Source organism: Erpetoichthys calabaricus, chromosome 5 (genome assembly GCF_900747795.2).
Source record: "Erpetoichthys calabaricus chromosome 5, fErpCal1.3, whole genome shotgun sequence".
Classification (NCBI taxonomy): Eukaryota; Metazoa; Chordata; class Cladistia; order Polypteriformes; family Polypteridae; genus Erpetoichthys; species Erpetoichthys calabaricus.
In genome coordinates, this window is record NC_041398.2 from 236,056,510 (window position 1) to 236,071,114 (window position 14,605).

Sequence of the window (14,605 nt, forward strand, 5' to 3'; positions counted from 1 at the left end):
GCTAGCTGTGCACAGGTCATAATCTAAGCACTCAATGTAGACCTCAGCGTTAACATTTTCAGTGTACCATATATTTTGTAATGCATATAGTAATAAAATAAATTATATTTGTCATTCCAACAGATGGCACATCTTAAACATGTGTAGTGAAAAGATTGTATTACTACAAATGTTTGTAATTCGCCAACTGTTAGAATGTCAGAGACACAGCCACTGGACCAACATACAGATACACAGACACTTAGTATTTTATTAAGGTGGATATACACAGCTTCAATTTCAAAAAAGTTGGGACAGTGGAAAATGGCAATAAAACCAAAAAGGTTTGCTTTTTAAATTTACTTTGACTTGTATTTAAACAAAATAGTATGCAGACAAGGGATTTTGTAATTTATACAGGGTGGCGCAGGGAAACGGAAAATTTTGGAAGCAGGTGTTGGCAAACCTGGGGCATCAGCAGATGTTTGAGTCCAACATGACTTCGTTTAGAACCCCTTGCCATTAGTTACAATGGAGCAGCAGAGTGGTGATCAACAAGCATTCGCTATGAAAGCCTTTTATAAGAATGGTGATAGTGGTGAAAGGGAATTTCGACATCATTACCAGTTAGGACGTCACAATCGTGTCCCATCTGCTCATGTGATTACAACATGGGTGCGTTATTTCGAAGAAATGGGTTCAACCCTAAAAACGAAGTCCCCTGGTGGAGCCACTTCACATACTGCCTGACAATCGATGGCAGCTGTTCGACGATTGTTCAGCAGGCACGTCATTTCACGCAGCGGTGACATTCCAGGGCCATCGAGATCCCCAGATCTTACTGTTTGTGATTTTTTTCTGTGGGGACATCTTAAAAGCCAAGTGTACAGCACATGACCTGCAACCACTGCAGCTAACAAGGAGGACTGAAGAGGAAATCGCCGGCATTCCTCTTGACGTGTTACATTGAGCAAAGCAGAATTTCCACAACAGGCTGTCAGAATGTGTAAGAGAAATGGACAACAACTTCATGATGTTTACTTCAAAACATACAATGAATATTGAATGAACAGTGATTACTACATTGATTGCACATCCTGTACAATATATTTCATCATTAAATGTATTCTGTAATGTGTTTATTTGTGCATTGAACGTCAATTGAAAATTTCCTGTTTCCCTGCGCCACCCTGTATAATGAAGTGCTTGGTTCTTTGAAGATATATGTTTATTATAAAATTGATGCCTGCAACACATTCCAAAAAAGCTGGGCCCGGGGTAGTTTAAGGCTAATAGCGAAGTGACAAGATGAAGTACAAAAGTGATGTCAAACAGGTGAGGCAATCGTCTTCAAGGATATAAGGAGCCTCCAAAAACAGGCCGAGTCCTTCAAGAGCAAGGATGGGTGGAGACTCACCAGCTTGCCAATAGATGAGTCAGTGAGTAATCCAGAACTTTGAGAAACATTTCCCAAATGTTTGGGGGCATTTCATCCTTCTATAGAGCATGATATAATTAAAAGATTCACAAAATTCAGTGAGATCTTGGTGTGTAAAATGCAAGGCTGAAAACCACTTGTCAATGCACATGATCTCTGATCCCTCAGACATCCCTGTCTAACAACCGTCATGTGTCTGTAATGGACATGAAGACATGGAATTGGTAAACCTTTGTCAATCACCACTGCAACCATAGATGCACGTTAAGGCTTTAAAAATGAAGAGCAGAATCCCTATATCAACACTGTCCACAAGCATCACCTACTTCTCTGAACTCAGGGTAATCTGAGATGTAAAAGTAGCACAGAGCAGTTGCGTTCTGTGGTCCAACAAGTCAACATTTCAAATAACGTTCGGAAAAAAACAAAATGGGGTCTGGGCCAAAGGGTGAAAGGACCATCCAAGCTTTTATTAGAGTCAGGTCCAAAAGCAAGCGTCTATCATGGTATGGGAGGGTGGTCTAGGCCCATGGCATCTGTAAGGGCAACGTTATTGCAAATTTTGGAATAACACCTGCTGCAATTCAGATGTTGTCTTTTCCTACATCTTCCAGCAGGACAATAGCAAAATACATTCTAACTGCATTAAAAATGCATGGCTGCATATGTATGAGAGTGGACTACCTGCTGTCCTGACCTGTGTGGTCAATTAAAAAATTGCGTAAAATATGGCAATGAACACCCCATGCAATAGTGCAGCTGAAGACCTGCATAAGAGGAGATGGGAGAACATTTGGCTTGCTAAACTCAACCACCTTGTGCCTTCGGAGTGCAGACACTTAATAAGTGCTATTAAAAGAAACGGCGATGTTAAGCAGCAGTAGAAACTCGACCGTCCCCGCTCTTGTGGAGCATGTTGCAGTCATCAGATTTCAAATAACTTTATAATAAAAGGAAAATTATATTCTCAAGGTAAAATATCAAATATTGTGTTGCTTTAGTGCTTTCAGTATAGCACAGAGTGAAAAAAATTTACAAATCGCACCTGTTTGTTTTTATCAGTATTTCACATGCTATCCCAACAAATTTTTTTGGAGTAGGTGTTTGTATACTACATATGCAATATATTTGATTTTATTTGAAGCATAATGATCTTCAGCACACTAGTTAAAATTTGTAACATTTTACATGAGTCCCTCCAATTAAATATTACCACACGTCTCTTTCTTGTGTAGTTAACCTGCCGCGCCACACTGCCATACAGAACGACTGTCGAAGGGCTGCAGATCAGATCTCTTCCTCACTTGATTTTCTGGTTAAGAACCAGACTTTCATGGGTTCTTTTCTTCCTTTCATAGCTACTGGTCCCCTGTAATCAAGATGAAACTGAGGGTCTGCATTCTCGGCAGATAATAAACACCTGAAAAACAGAGTTAAAAAAAAAAAACAGATGTAAATATTTTTATTTTACAATCGAAACATAAAGTGCATGTTCTATAAGCTTAGTAAATACATTCGGCCCTAAGTATACATGGGGGATTGGTTCCAGGCAATGTATTTTCATATAACCTACACACATCCTCCTGTATACCTTAAATCATCTCTAGATTACTTATAATACCAATACATGGTGGTCCAGATCTAATTATGCAACTGTTCGACTTACAACCATCTCCCCGCCATTTTGGAACGCAGGGCAGGTGCTGCCATCTATCGGCAACAAAAAGAATTTCAAGTGAAATCTCTATGTGCAGGGCAGGTGAGGTGAATTCTCTATGTAATAAACTTAATAAGTTATAGCGTAATGAAAATTGTATAATTAGATCTGGACCACCCTATACAATGTAAATGATATATATTAGATAGATAGATATGTGAACGGCTCTGTATAATAGATAGATAGATAGATAGATAGATAGATAGACCATCGCGGGGGTTGCGTTCCAGAGCCACCCGCGAAATAAGAAAATCCGCGAAGTAGAAACCATATGTTTATATGGTTATTTTTATATTGTCATGCTTGGGTCACAGATTTGCGCAGAAACACAGGAGGTTGTAGAGAGACAGGAACGTTATTCAAACACTGCAAACAAACATTTGTCTCTTTTTCAAAAGTTTAAACTGTGCTCCATGACAAGACAGAGATGACAGTTCTGTCTCACAATTAAAAGAATGCAAACATATCTTCCTCTTCAAAGGAGTGCGTGTCAGGAGCACAGAATGTCACATAGATAGAGAAAACAATCTCTAGCAAACAAATCAATAGAGCTGTTTGGCTTTTAAGTATGCGAAGCACCGCGGCACAAAGCTGTTGAAGGCGGCAGCTCACACCCCCTCCGTCAGGAGCAGGGAGAGAGAGAGAGAGAGAGAGACAGAGTTTGTTTTTCAATCAAAAATCAATACGTGCCCTTCGAGCTTTTAAGTATGCGAAGCACTGTGCAGCATGTCGTTTCAGGAAGCAGCTGCACAAAAGATAGCAACGTGAAGATAATCTTTCAGCATTTTTAGACGAGCGTCCGTATCATCTAGGTGTGCGAACAGCCCCCCTGCTCAATCCCCATACGTCAGGATCACAGATAGTCAGCGCAAGAGAGAGAGAAAAGTAAGCAATCTAGCTTCTCAGCCATCTGCCAATAGCGTCCCTTGTATGAAATCAACTGGGCAAACCAACTGAGGAAGCATGTACCAGAAATTAAAAGACCCATTGTCCGCAGAAATCCGTGAACCAGCAAAAAATCTGCGATATATATTTAAATATGCTTACATATAAAATCTGCGACGGAGTGAAGCCGCGAAAGGCGAAGCGCGATATAGCGAGGGATCACTGTATATATACAGATACAGTTAGGTCCATAAATATTTGGACAGAGACAACTTTTTTCTAATTTTGGTTCTGTACATTACCACATTGAATTTTAAATGAAACATCTCAGATGTAGTTGAAGTGCAGACTTTCAGCTTTAATTCAGTGGGGTGAACAAAACGATTGCATAAAAATATGAGGCAACTAAAGCATTTACTTAGAAATCTGACACTGCAACCCTGGACATTTAAAGTGCATGGACTGGAGGAAAATGTAGGTGGGTTTTCAGAAAGTAACCCTGTTGGCGGAGCATTCTAGAGGTGAAATTCATCACTATGCAACTCACAATGGTGAGTGGTTGCCTTGAATGAGAACGTATGGCCTCACAAGACTGGTCCTTATCTGGAACCCCTTTAGAGCCATTAAACAGGCATACATGCTTAGTATACACTGGTGACATTGTATTTTTCATAATTAAGGGGTCTTTAGTCTCTCCTGAACTTCAAATAAGACACCATCATCCTTACCTGTATGTGTACTCTGAAACATTGATCCTTCCCTTTTCCCCTGTGGTTTCCGTCCGACTGGTGAGGTTGACGGTGTTTCCAAACAAGCAGTAGCGGGGCATTCTTTGTCCTATCACCCCAGTCACCACTTCTCCTGTGTGGATCCCAATAGTTATCTGTGCAAAGCAAAAAGAAGCCAAGAAAGACGAGATTTGTTTGTAACTATTTATTCCAAGGACATTTTAGGCTGGATAAAACATGTGACCACTAGCACCCCAAGCCCCCTGAGACACAACTACACATGTTTTACCTCTACTGTTCTCCAAATTCTTTTTTGCAATAATACAATACTAAAATACATAAAATAAAGTAAAATTCTAAATAAATAATACGACTAATAATCCATCCATCCATTATCCAACCCGCTATATCCTAACTACAGGGTCACAGGGTTCATTCAGCCATCCATCCATTTTCCAACCCACTGAATCCAAACACAGGGTCACGGGGGTCTGCTGGAGCCAATCCCAGCCAACACAGGGAGGACCCAGTTAGCAAACCCAGCTCTATTACTGCGGGGCAGCAGCACTACCACTGCACCACCATGCTACCCTTGCCACAAGTCTGTATGTGAAATTTCTGCTCTGCTTGTCCTGTCCTGGTCAACTGTAAGTGTGATGTGAAAGTGATGAGGAGCAACAATAGCTCAACCAATGAGTGGCAGACCCACTACTAATAATACAATACTAAAATAAATAAAATAAAATTCATAAATTTTCCTTCCACACCTCCCTTGAAGCCTCATCCACACCTCCCAACTCTGACTATCCTTGCAGGAAACTTGGCTTCTTTTATGCCAGACTTGGGAATATTTAAGGTGCCACAGCATTGCACATTGGGGACACTTCTGGCTCAGGCGGAGGTCTATTAAAGAGGGGGTAACAATCCCCTACAGCTCTACCTGGCAACATGTAAGAACTACAACAGGGCAATCCCATGGGACTGCAATTCTCAGCTTGCCCTGTGGGTATTCCTATGGCTGTCCCACCAGTGGGATACTGTGACCATGTGTACGGAGGGAGAATATAACTTAGGGTGGCAGTCATCCCCTCTCCTTCTGTTGTGGCCTTCCAGCCTCCATCTCGTCCGTCCAACATGGCTCTCACAACTGCAAATATCATTATTTTTTTAACAATCAAATTGACATCACAGAGTAATTACTGTACTATACGGAAGCTCTCTAGTTCCTTCCAGGATCTTAAAGATGCCCACTATAGCTGCTTGTTTTGTTTCAGCCAGTGTTAGTTCCCTGGCTTACTTATATTTCACTTTTATTTGTCTTTTGTGATGGTTAGAAATGCAGTAAGGCCTCTTGTATTCAATACCACCCGCAAAACATAAAATCTGCAAATATTTTGGCTCTCAGTTAAATATGCAATTTTAAATGTTTTCATGTAAAGGAATGCAACTAGTGTACAGTACTTAAAAGAGATAAACAAGATCTTTAGATAGATAGATAGATAGATAGATAATGAAAGGCACTACATGATAGATAGATAGATAGATAGATAGATAGATAGATAGATAGATAGATAGATAGATAGATAGATAGATAGATAGATAGATAGATAGATAGATAGATAGATAGATAGATAGATAGATAGATAGATAGATAGATACTTTATTAATCCCCAAGGGGAAATTCACCTACTCCAGCAGTAGCAGCATACTGATAAAAACAATATTAAATTGCAGAGTGATAAAAAATAAGGTATAACAGACAATAACTTTGTATAATGTTAACGTTTACCCAATCCCCCCCCCCCCCCAGTGGAATTGAAGAGTCGCATAGTGTGGAGGAGGAACGATCTCCTCAGTCTGTCAGTGGAGCAGGACGGTGACAGCAGTCTGTCGCTGAAGCTGCTCCTCTGTCTGGAGATGATCCTGTTCAGTGGATGCAGTGGATTCTCCATAATTGATAGGAGTCTGCTCAGGGCCCGTCACTCTGCCACAGATGTCAAACTGTCCATCTCCGTGCCTACAATAGAGCCTGCCTTCCTCACCAGTTTGTCCAGGTGTTTGTTAGGAATGCCTACTCCATCACAGAGTGAACACTGGACACACTGGTAAAGAGGATGGTGGCAAAGTTGGATGCCATTATGAAAACTCCCCTTTAGAAGGTGCTCTCTTGGAACACTTTTTTAGCCAAAGGCTCATTCCACCACTGTGTGCTAAGAAATGCCTCTGTGAGTCTTTTCTGCCCACTGCTACCAGGCAATTCAAACCTTCCACCTGATGTACTTATTAAGTTTATTTTATTTATTTATTTACTAGCCACCCCCCTACGGCTCTACCTGCATAGTAGTGAAACAGGACAAACTTTAAAAATCAATAAACAAACAGGTATCGCTAGCTAAGCGGAGGCAAGGAACACTCCAAAATGCAGAGGTTAGACCGACTTGAACAGAGGCTGGCATGTGAATGAGGAGTGCCCAGCCCGGCTCTCTACTCCTCACGTCACGCTTCCCCCTCCCCTCAGCCTGCAGCCTCTGTCTCAGATTATCGTGAATATATCGCTCTTGCAGGTGAACTATGATTCTTAGCATGATGAGAGAAGTTGCAGAATGAACCAGAATGTTCAAGCAAATTATAGAAAAAAAACCCGTTTTAAATCCGTGAAGTAATTCTGTGATTCACTAGCTAAGCGGAGGTATGGTACATGCCCTGAGACTGGCGTGTAAGTGAGGAGATCCCCACACCCCTCGGCCTGCTACATCTGCTTTTGGATTTGCACAAATAAATCGGAACCACAAGCAAACTATGATACTATGATATAGAAGGTGCAAAATCAACCCGGAATGTTCAAGCAATTTATAGAAAAAAAAACCAATCTAAATCCGTTGTGGACGCTGGAGGGCGCTCTTGCCCCGTGAAACCCAACAGACAGATGTTTAGGACACACGTTTAAAAGCACCAAGCAGATTTTTTATTATTTTCTTAAATAAAGTGCACAAAGCACCACAATCGCCACAGTTCACAATAATCAAATAATCGATAACCACAACGATACAGTCCCCTCCTCCCAGCAGCTCCGTCACACTCCATCCCAACTCCGGCTCGCCTGCTGGGTCTCCATTAATCCTTTATATAGTCCTTGACCCGGAAGTGCTTCTCCTCTTCTGTTCACGTGACTTGTCAGCACTTCCGGGTCAGATGGAGAATTACATTTTTCTTCAACCCGGAAGTACTTCTGTCCTTCCGTCCCCATGACTTAGGAGTACTTCCGGGTTATATTGGAAACTAAAATCCTCTTGTCTTTTGACAGCTCATCCTGGTGGCACCCATGGCACCCAGCAGGGCTATGTCTCTGAACTCCATGTCCCATAGTACCACTGCACTCCAGGGAAGCTACCATCAAGCGTCTTGGGGGAAGCAGTGTCGCCAAGACGTTGCCTTCCCCCATCCTTCTATTCCAGGGGCATCCCGGGTGGGTTGAGCTGCCGGCCGTCCATCACACCGTTAAGTAGTTCTCTCGTGAAAAGCGGACAGACACACAGACAGATGTTGGATTTTATAAACATAGAGATAGTTACAGATGGCGCTTCAGTAAACGTTCCGAGCATCAACTGAATGATAACATACATATAAGACTGCAAGATTGTTACAGTCTGCTTTATATCTATACTAATAAAAGGCAAAGCCCTCACTGACTCACTCACTCACTCACTGACTGACTGACTCACTCATCACTAATTCTCCAACTTCCCGTGTAGGTGGAAGGCTGAAATTTGGCAGGCTCATTCCTTACAGCTTACTTACAAAAGTTAGGCAGGTTTCATTTCAAAATTCAAAGCGTAATGATCATAACTGGAACATATTTTTTGTCCATACACTGTAATGGAGGAGGCGGAGTCACGTATCGCGTCATCACGCCTCCTACGTAATCACGTGAACTAAAAACAAGGAAGAGATTTACAGCACGAGTCGCACGCGGGAACGAAGGTAAATGACGTTAATTTTTGACTGTCTTTTAATACTGTGTAAGCATACATATTAACACATGTGCAATTAAACGTGTGCATTTACGGGGTGATTTCTCAGGCTTAAAAGCTCACCTTTTATCAAACGCGGGAACAAAGGTAACTGACGTTGTTCACTGTCTTTTAATACTGTGTAACCATACATATTAACACATGTCCAATTAAACGTGTGCATTTACGGGGTGATTTCTCAGGCTTAAAAGCTCGCCTTTTACTAAAAAGGTAAATGCAAAACTATTTTCAATCAGTTTATTGAAACGCTCCCGTTAAGGATTGCAATAACATATTCGCGAGATAAAAGAACGAAGTAGGGGGAAATGGAGGAACAGCCGCAAACAGCGAAGAGCAAAAAATTAATTAAACAATTGAGAACGGACCGAGTTAAGCATACAAGCATGTTCATAAGGGAAACAAAGCACGGTGTAAAACGTAACTTTAAATTAAGTTTATAGAAACGCTCCCGCTGCGGATTGCAATAACATATTCGCGAGATAAAAGTTTAATGAGAAGACACGAGGTATAAACGAACCACACGCCGTGGCGCAACGTTAGGGGCAACAGTTTCAACCATTCTATGATCTGCTTCTCGCAACTGAAAGACGGCACATGGCGGATGTTAGCCGACTTGCTGACCGCAACGTTAGGGGCTTCAACTATGGCGCTGACGCCACATCTCAGTGCCAACACTTTGCAGACTCTACTTAAAAGACACGCCCTCCTCACTGGACAGTTAAAAACACCAATCAACCTAACGATGACATCAAGTATTACCCAATCAAAAGTAGGAAAGGAGGCATCTTCATAAAATGCGTGTGGGATGATTTGCATGAGACGCTGCTTTAAAAAAAAAATGATAAAAAAAATACGGGATAAATCCCGTCCAGTATTGATTCAAAACGGGACGCGCAATTTCATTCTCAAACGCGGCACGATTCCGTATTTTAAAGGACGGGTGGCAACCCTACAGTGCCAGGTAACCACCCATACAATCAGATTGTCATTCAGACTAGGAATGCAATGAATGTAATTACCCCGATCTACATACAAGGCGAAAGTCTTGCAACATTCAAAGATGATGGTTTGGGATAAGTACACCATACAACATAAAAGAGCTTATGAAGCCTTGAACCGAAAAAAGCAAGATCTCAGAGATCGTAAAAAAAAAAAAGGAGGTAATGTCGTTTTACTCGCTGTAGATTTTAGTCAAACATTACCAGTTATTCCACGAGGGAGACCAGCAGATGAACTCAACGCGTGTTTAAAATCCATGCTTCTCCCACGCTCGGTTATATGTCGCGTGTTCTCGGGTAGGTGCACCAAAAAATGTATACATTTAAGCATGTAATGGGCAAACAAAAAATGAGGTATACCCGAAGGCACTGCAGTAGTACTTAATGTAACTTTACTTCTTAAATGTTAATGTTTTACTGTTTAATAATTTATACGCTTCTTATATGTTGTTCAAATTCTTTTATCAAAATACCAGTGACAGCGCAATGCACGATAACATGGAGTGAATACACCATACGCATCTGCCCACGGCCGCCCTGGTGTGCGCAGATAGGAGTTGATTCTAAAATAAAATAAACATAAAAAGAGTGATACAATCATCACCCATAAAGCGGATAGCAGACGTGACGTATTATATGTGTACCACATTTCAAGTCAATAGGTGAAACGGTTTGCAAGCTACAGGTGATTTAAAATCCTGGGCAGACTAACGAAAAGCCACGGTAGCAAATTATAGAAGAAGATTTTACTGTTTAATAATTTATATTTATATGAAATGTGCTTCTTATATATTACTTCATATTCTCATATGATAATGATGTTAATGTTTATATTGATTTCTATGTTATTGTAAGTGCATCTATGTGTGTATATGTATGTATGTATGTATGTATGTATGTATGTGTATATATATATATATATATATATATATATAAAAAATATATATTTAAAAAATATATGTGTATATGTATATATAATATATCTGTATATGTGTGTATATGTGTATATGTATATATATATGACAGCAACACTCATAACAATGACAACACAATTACATTGACAATCATGTTACGTTATTTTTAAAATGTTTCCTTTACTTTTTCATAACCTCTTTAACACACTACTTCTCCGCTGCGAAGCGCGGGTATTTTGCTAGTACTGTATAAGACTGATTGATTGGCTATATTATCTGTCCTGTGAGTCTGTATTCTTGTTATTAATTTTTCTACTGCTAAGTATCTGAATTGCCCCATGCGTTTAATACAGTTTATCTAATCTAATCTATTTACAATGGCTCTTGCCAATGTTTCAATGACTTCCTTATGACCGTTTTAAGAAATGATCAAGGATTAACATTTTAAATCCACCACTGCAAAACTGCAAAAATGAAACAATATAAAATAAAGACATCTTGCACATTTATACCTGTACTGGTTCGTTGTCAACTTTCACTTGTCCTGCTATTTCCATCATGTCCAGGGCGAGGTGGCATATAGATTGTGCATGATGGACACAGGGTTCTGGCAGGCCACTCACTGTCATGTATTTATCACCAACAGTCTCCACCTGCCAATGAAATATTAAATAAGATCAAATAGGGCAGAAATACAGAAAATGTAACTTTCATAAATAAACATATCAGCCATCTTTTTTCCAGATCACCTTAGGCCAGATTTACACTGCATGACTTTATACAATTGTTTAGTCAAATGACAGCAAGTTTTAGATAACTGCAGCACCTGTCTGTTACCAGCCATTATGTAGTGTAGCACCCATTAAAGGAATACTCTACCCAAGAATTTACTTGCCCCATGTACCGTATATACTCGCGTATAAGCTGGGCCTTGAAACCCTAAAAATCGATCATATACCCCCATTCAAACATTTTGTTGCAGCAGCGCAGTTACCAATTTCTTTTGCCACTTCAACGACTTTTAATTTAAAGCCAGCTTCATATTTTCTTCTGATTGAATGCTTCATCGTAGATAAGGGATGCTCTTACGATAAAGGTGCATGAGGGTGTGAGATACAAAAAACACAAAACAGTGCAAACATTGCTTTGGAATAGTTTGGGTATTACCGTGTGGTCGGGTAGGTACAATACATAGAAGAAAAAAGGCTGTGTGCTCCAAGGTTACTCTCTCAGGTGGGCGTTAGCATGTCATAATCTCTTGGACCAATAGCGTGGCTTTTCCGCATTCAACTTATACGACATTACCGACATTATAAAATACCGGAATTAATACTGTAAAATCAAGGCCTGACTTATACGAGGGAGAACTTAAACACAAGTATATACGGTAGTTTGTAGAGATGGCTTAAGAAAAATTTTTAATCTCACATTGTCATGCAGACTGAGTAAAAAAAATTTGCGATATAGCAAAACAGAAAGGTGAGCAATGCTGTACAATGACAAACGACGTTAGAAATATCCATGGCAAAAAGAAAAAAAAATTCTCACATTACTCATGTTGCATTAAGCACATGTTCATTATCCAGTCTTATGTTCAAACTGTGTGAAAAAATTTTTATGTAAAAACGGTTAATTCCGAGTATCTCTCAGGCCTGTTATAATCCAACTAGTCATTAAGCCCGTTACAATAACGGGCGCTAGAACAGTAGTGCATAAACATTAGTAGGAACAGTCTATATTAAATGGCAAGGGACTTTGACCTCATTCTTTTTGTTGGTCGTATTTTTCTTTCTTTCAGTCTTTCTTTTGTTGATGTTTACTTGCTGAGCTCACCGTTCTTCGTGGGCCACCGCCGTGTATTGTGTGTCTTTAATTTTCTGTGACAGTAATACTGTCTTGTACGGCTCTATTCAATAAGGGCGAACCACAAAAAGGCGAGCTTCAAAAGAGCGACCTCAATTGAGCGCGGCGAATAAAGGCGTTCGTAGATGATTTAGTTCAAATGGCTCTGGAATATGTGAAGAGCAACAAAGGTGCAGATCTTTATTTACGCGCACCTTTATTCGCTGCGCCCAATTGAGGTCGCCCTTTTGAGGCTCGCCTTTTTGTGCGTGCTCTTATTGAAGGATACCGTCTTGTACGTCCGCTGGCTTGTACGTCCGTAATATACCTTTAATTTTCTCTGGCGGTAATACAGGCGTGCACGTCGGTAATATGCCTTTAATCTCCTCTGACAGTAATGCTGGCTTGTATGTGGCTGTAATATGCGTCACTGTATTGTGTACCTTTAATTTCCTCTCGCAGTAATACTGGTTTGTATTTCCGTAAAACGCCTCTAACTTTCTCTGACAGTAATATCGCGCATCGCACTGTGCCCCGTGCATGCGCACTTCACCAGAAGACACCCACACACGGACACCTGGACGCACATAGGGATTTTATATATATAGATATACTGTGTTGAGCCCAAATAACGCTGAGGATGATATTCTGCTGCCATCTAGTGGATAATATAACATCATGCTGCAAAAAAAATCATGAAAGGTTTTTATGTATTCTGCCACTCTGTTGTAACTCATCTATATTTACGAGTGGGGTGGAGCTTTCAACCAAAACTCACATTAGCGTTGTGACACCTGTCTTGCACCCCAAAAATGAGGCTGAGTCTCAGTACTTTAGCAAAACCAGCTTTATTCAACTTGAAACAAGAACAGCAGGGATATTTATTGTAGTGTGATCTACCGCTCTCCTGTACAGAAACACAGTAAATGGGCATAGTTGGGGCCAGGTCAGTGGCCATGTTGTACTGCTCCCTGCATTTATAATATTCTTTGCATCACCCGTCGGCGACAGGCGCTTATATCACGACTGTGATTGGCTTATAGCTAACTCTGTGACAGACAAGCAGCCCACCACAGACGCGCCAATTGCACTTTGGTGTGTAGTCCCATTGGGGGGTGGTCCCAAAAGAGTTTAGAAACCTCACAGCGTGCAAACAAGAAGCTGTAAAGCCAGCTTTAGATCAAACTGAGAATGAACCATTAGCTGAATCATGTGATACTGGTGACAGAATGAATTGTTTGTCAGATGTTGACAGAGATAGTGAAACTGATGCATACAGCGCTGTACAACTGAACCACTGTGATATGCCTGGTGAATTTGGTTGCATAAAGCTTTAGCACGGTACAAGTAGCTGCATAGCGAAAAGGTTAAAATGATTACAATCAAATAGAAACACGTCAGCCCCCTAAGCAATGTTCACAATATGGTGTGAGGGATGCCTGGGAGGTCAAGAGGAGATAACATGCACAGAGCTTTCTCTCCCCTGGAACGCTAGATGGCAGCCTGGGTTATGGCACTGCCACAGATTCCCACAGGGCACCATGGGAAATTGAGTTTGTCGACTCAGCCCTGTTAGGTTCTGTGGGTGCCGACAGAGTGTGGGGACTGGTGAGCCCTACTTTGTTGGGTTCCCACCTCACCTGGAAGTGCTTCCAAACCACAGCATTGGTACACCGGATGTGATTCTGGATGCTACATAAAAGGAGCTGCCTGCCACAACTCCGAGGGGCGGAGTCGGGAGGAGGAGGAGGACGACAAAGTTTGCTGTGAGAAGCAGAGGAGGAAGAGAAAGAGAGCGATAAAGAAAAAAAGTGTTTATTACTGAGGAACAGAGTTGTGGGAAACTCTTACTGTGAAGAGTTTTATACAAATAAAAAACTCTTAATTCACTGGCAACTAGTGTCTTGAGTCTGTGTGTCGGGTGTTTGGAGAGCTGCAACTGTCAATGTTCATGTCAGGGGAAATAAGAAAGCCTTTGCATTGTGGTAACCTATAATAACATAATGGGCATCACTGATCATGTGGATTTGATGTTGACTTGCTACCCTGTAGATGCACAAACAACAGAAAAAA

At 40.9% G+C, this 14,605-nt stretch overlaps 1 protein-coding gene across 2 annotated transcripts in view; it reads right to left on the reverse strand.

The window, feature by feature from the left end:
* Window positions 1-1,528: 1,528 nt before the first annotated feature.
* The window catches only part of gucy1b1 (guanylate cyclase 1 soluble subunit beta 1), a 46,808-nt gene continuing 33,731 nt past the window's right edge, over window positions 1,529-14,605 (reverse strand). For both annotated transcript variants that reach the window (XM_051928163.1, XM_028802670.2), the window contains 3 exons: window positions 11,203-11,343; window positions 4,748-4,902; window positions 1,529-2,837 (listed from right to left, as the gene is read on the reverse strand). In XM_051928163.1, the coding sequence (XP_051784123.1) occupies window positions 2,705-2,837; window positions 4,748-4,902; window positions 11,203-11,343 (429 nt within the window). In that variant the 3' untranslated portion in view covers window positions 1,529-2,704. The remainder of the gene's footprint in view (window positions 2,838-4,747; window positions 4,903-11,202; window positions 11,344-14,605) is intronic.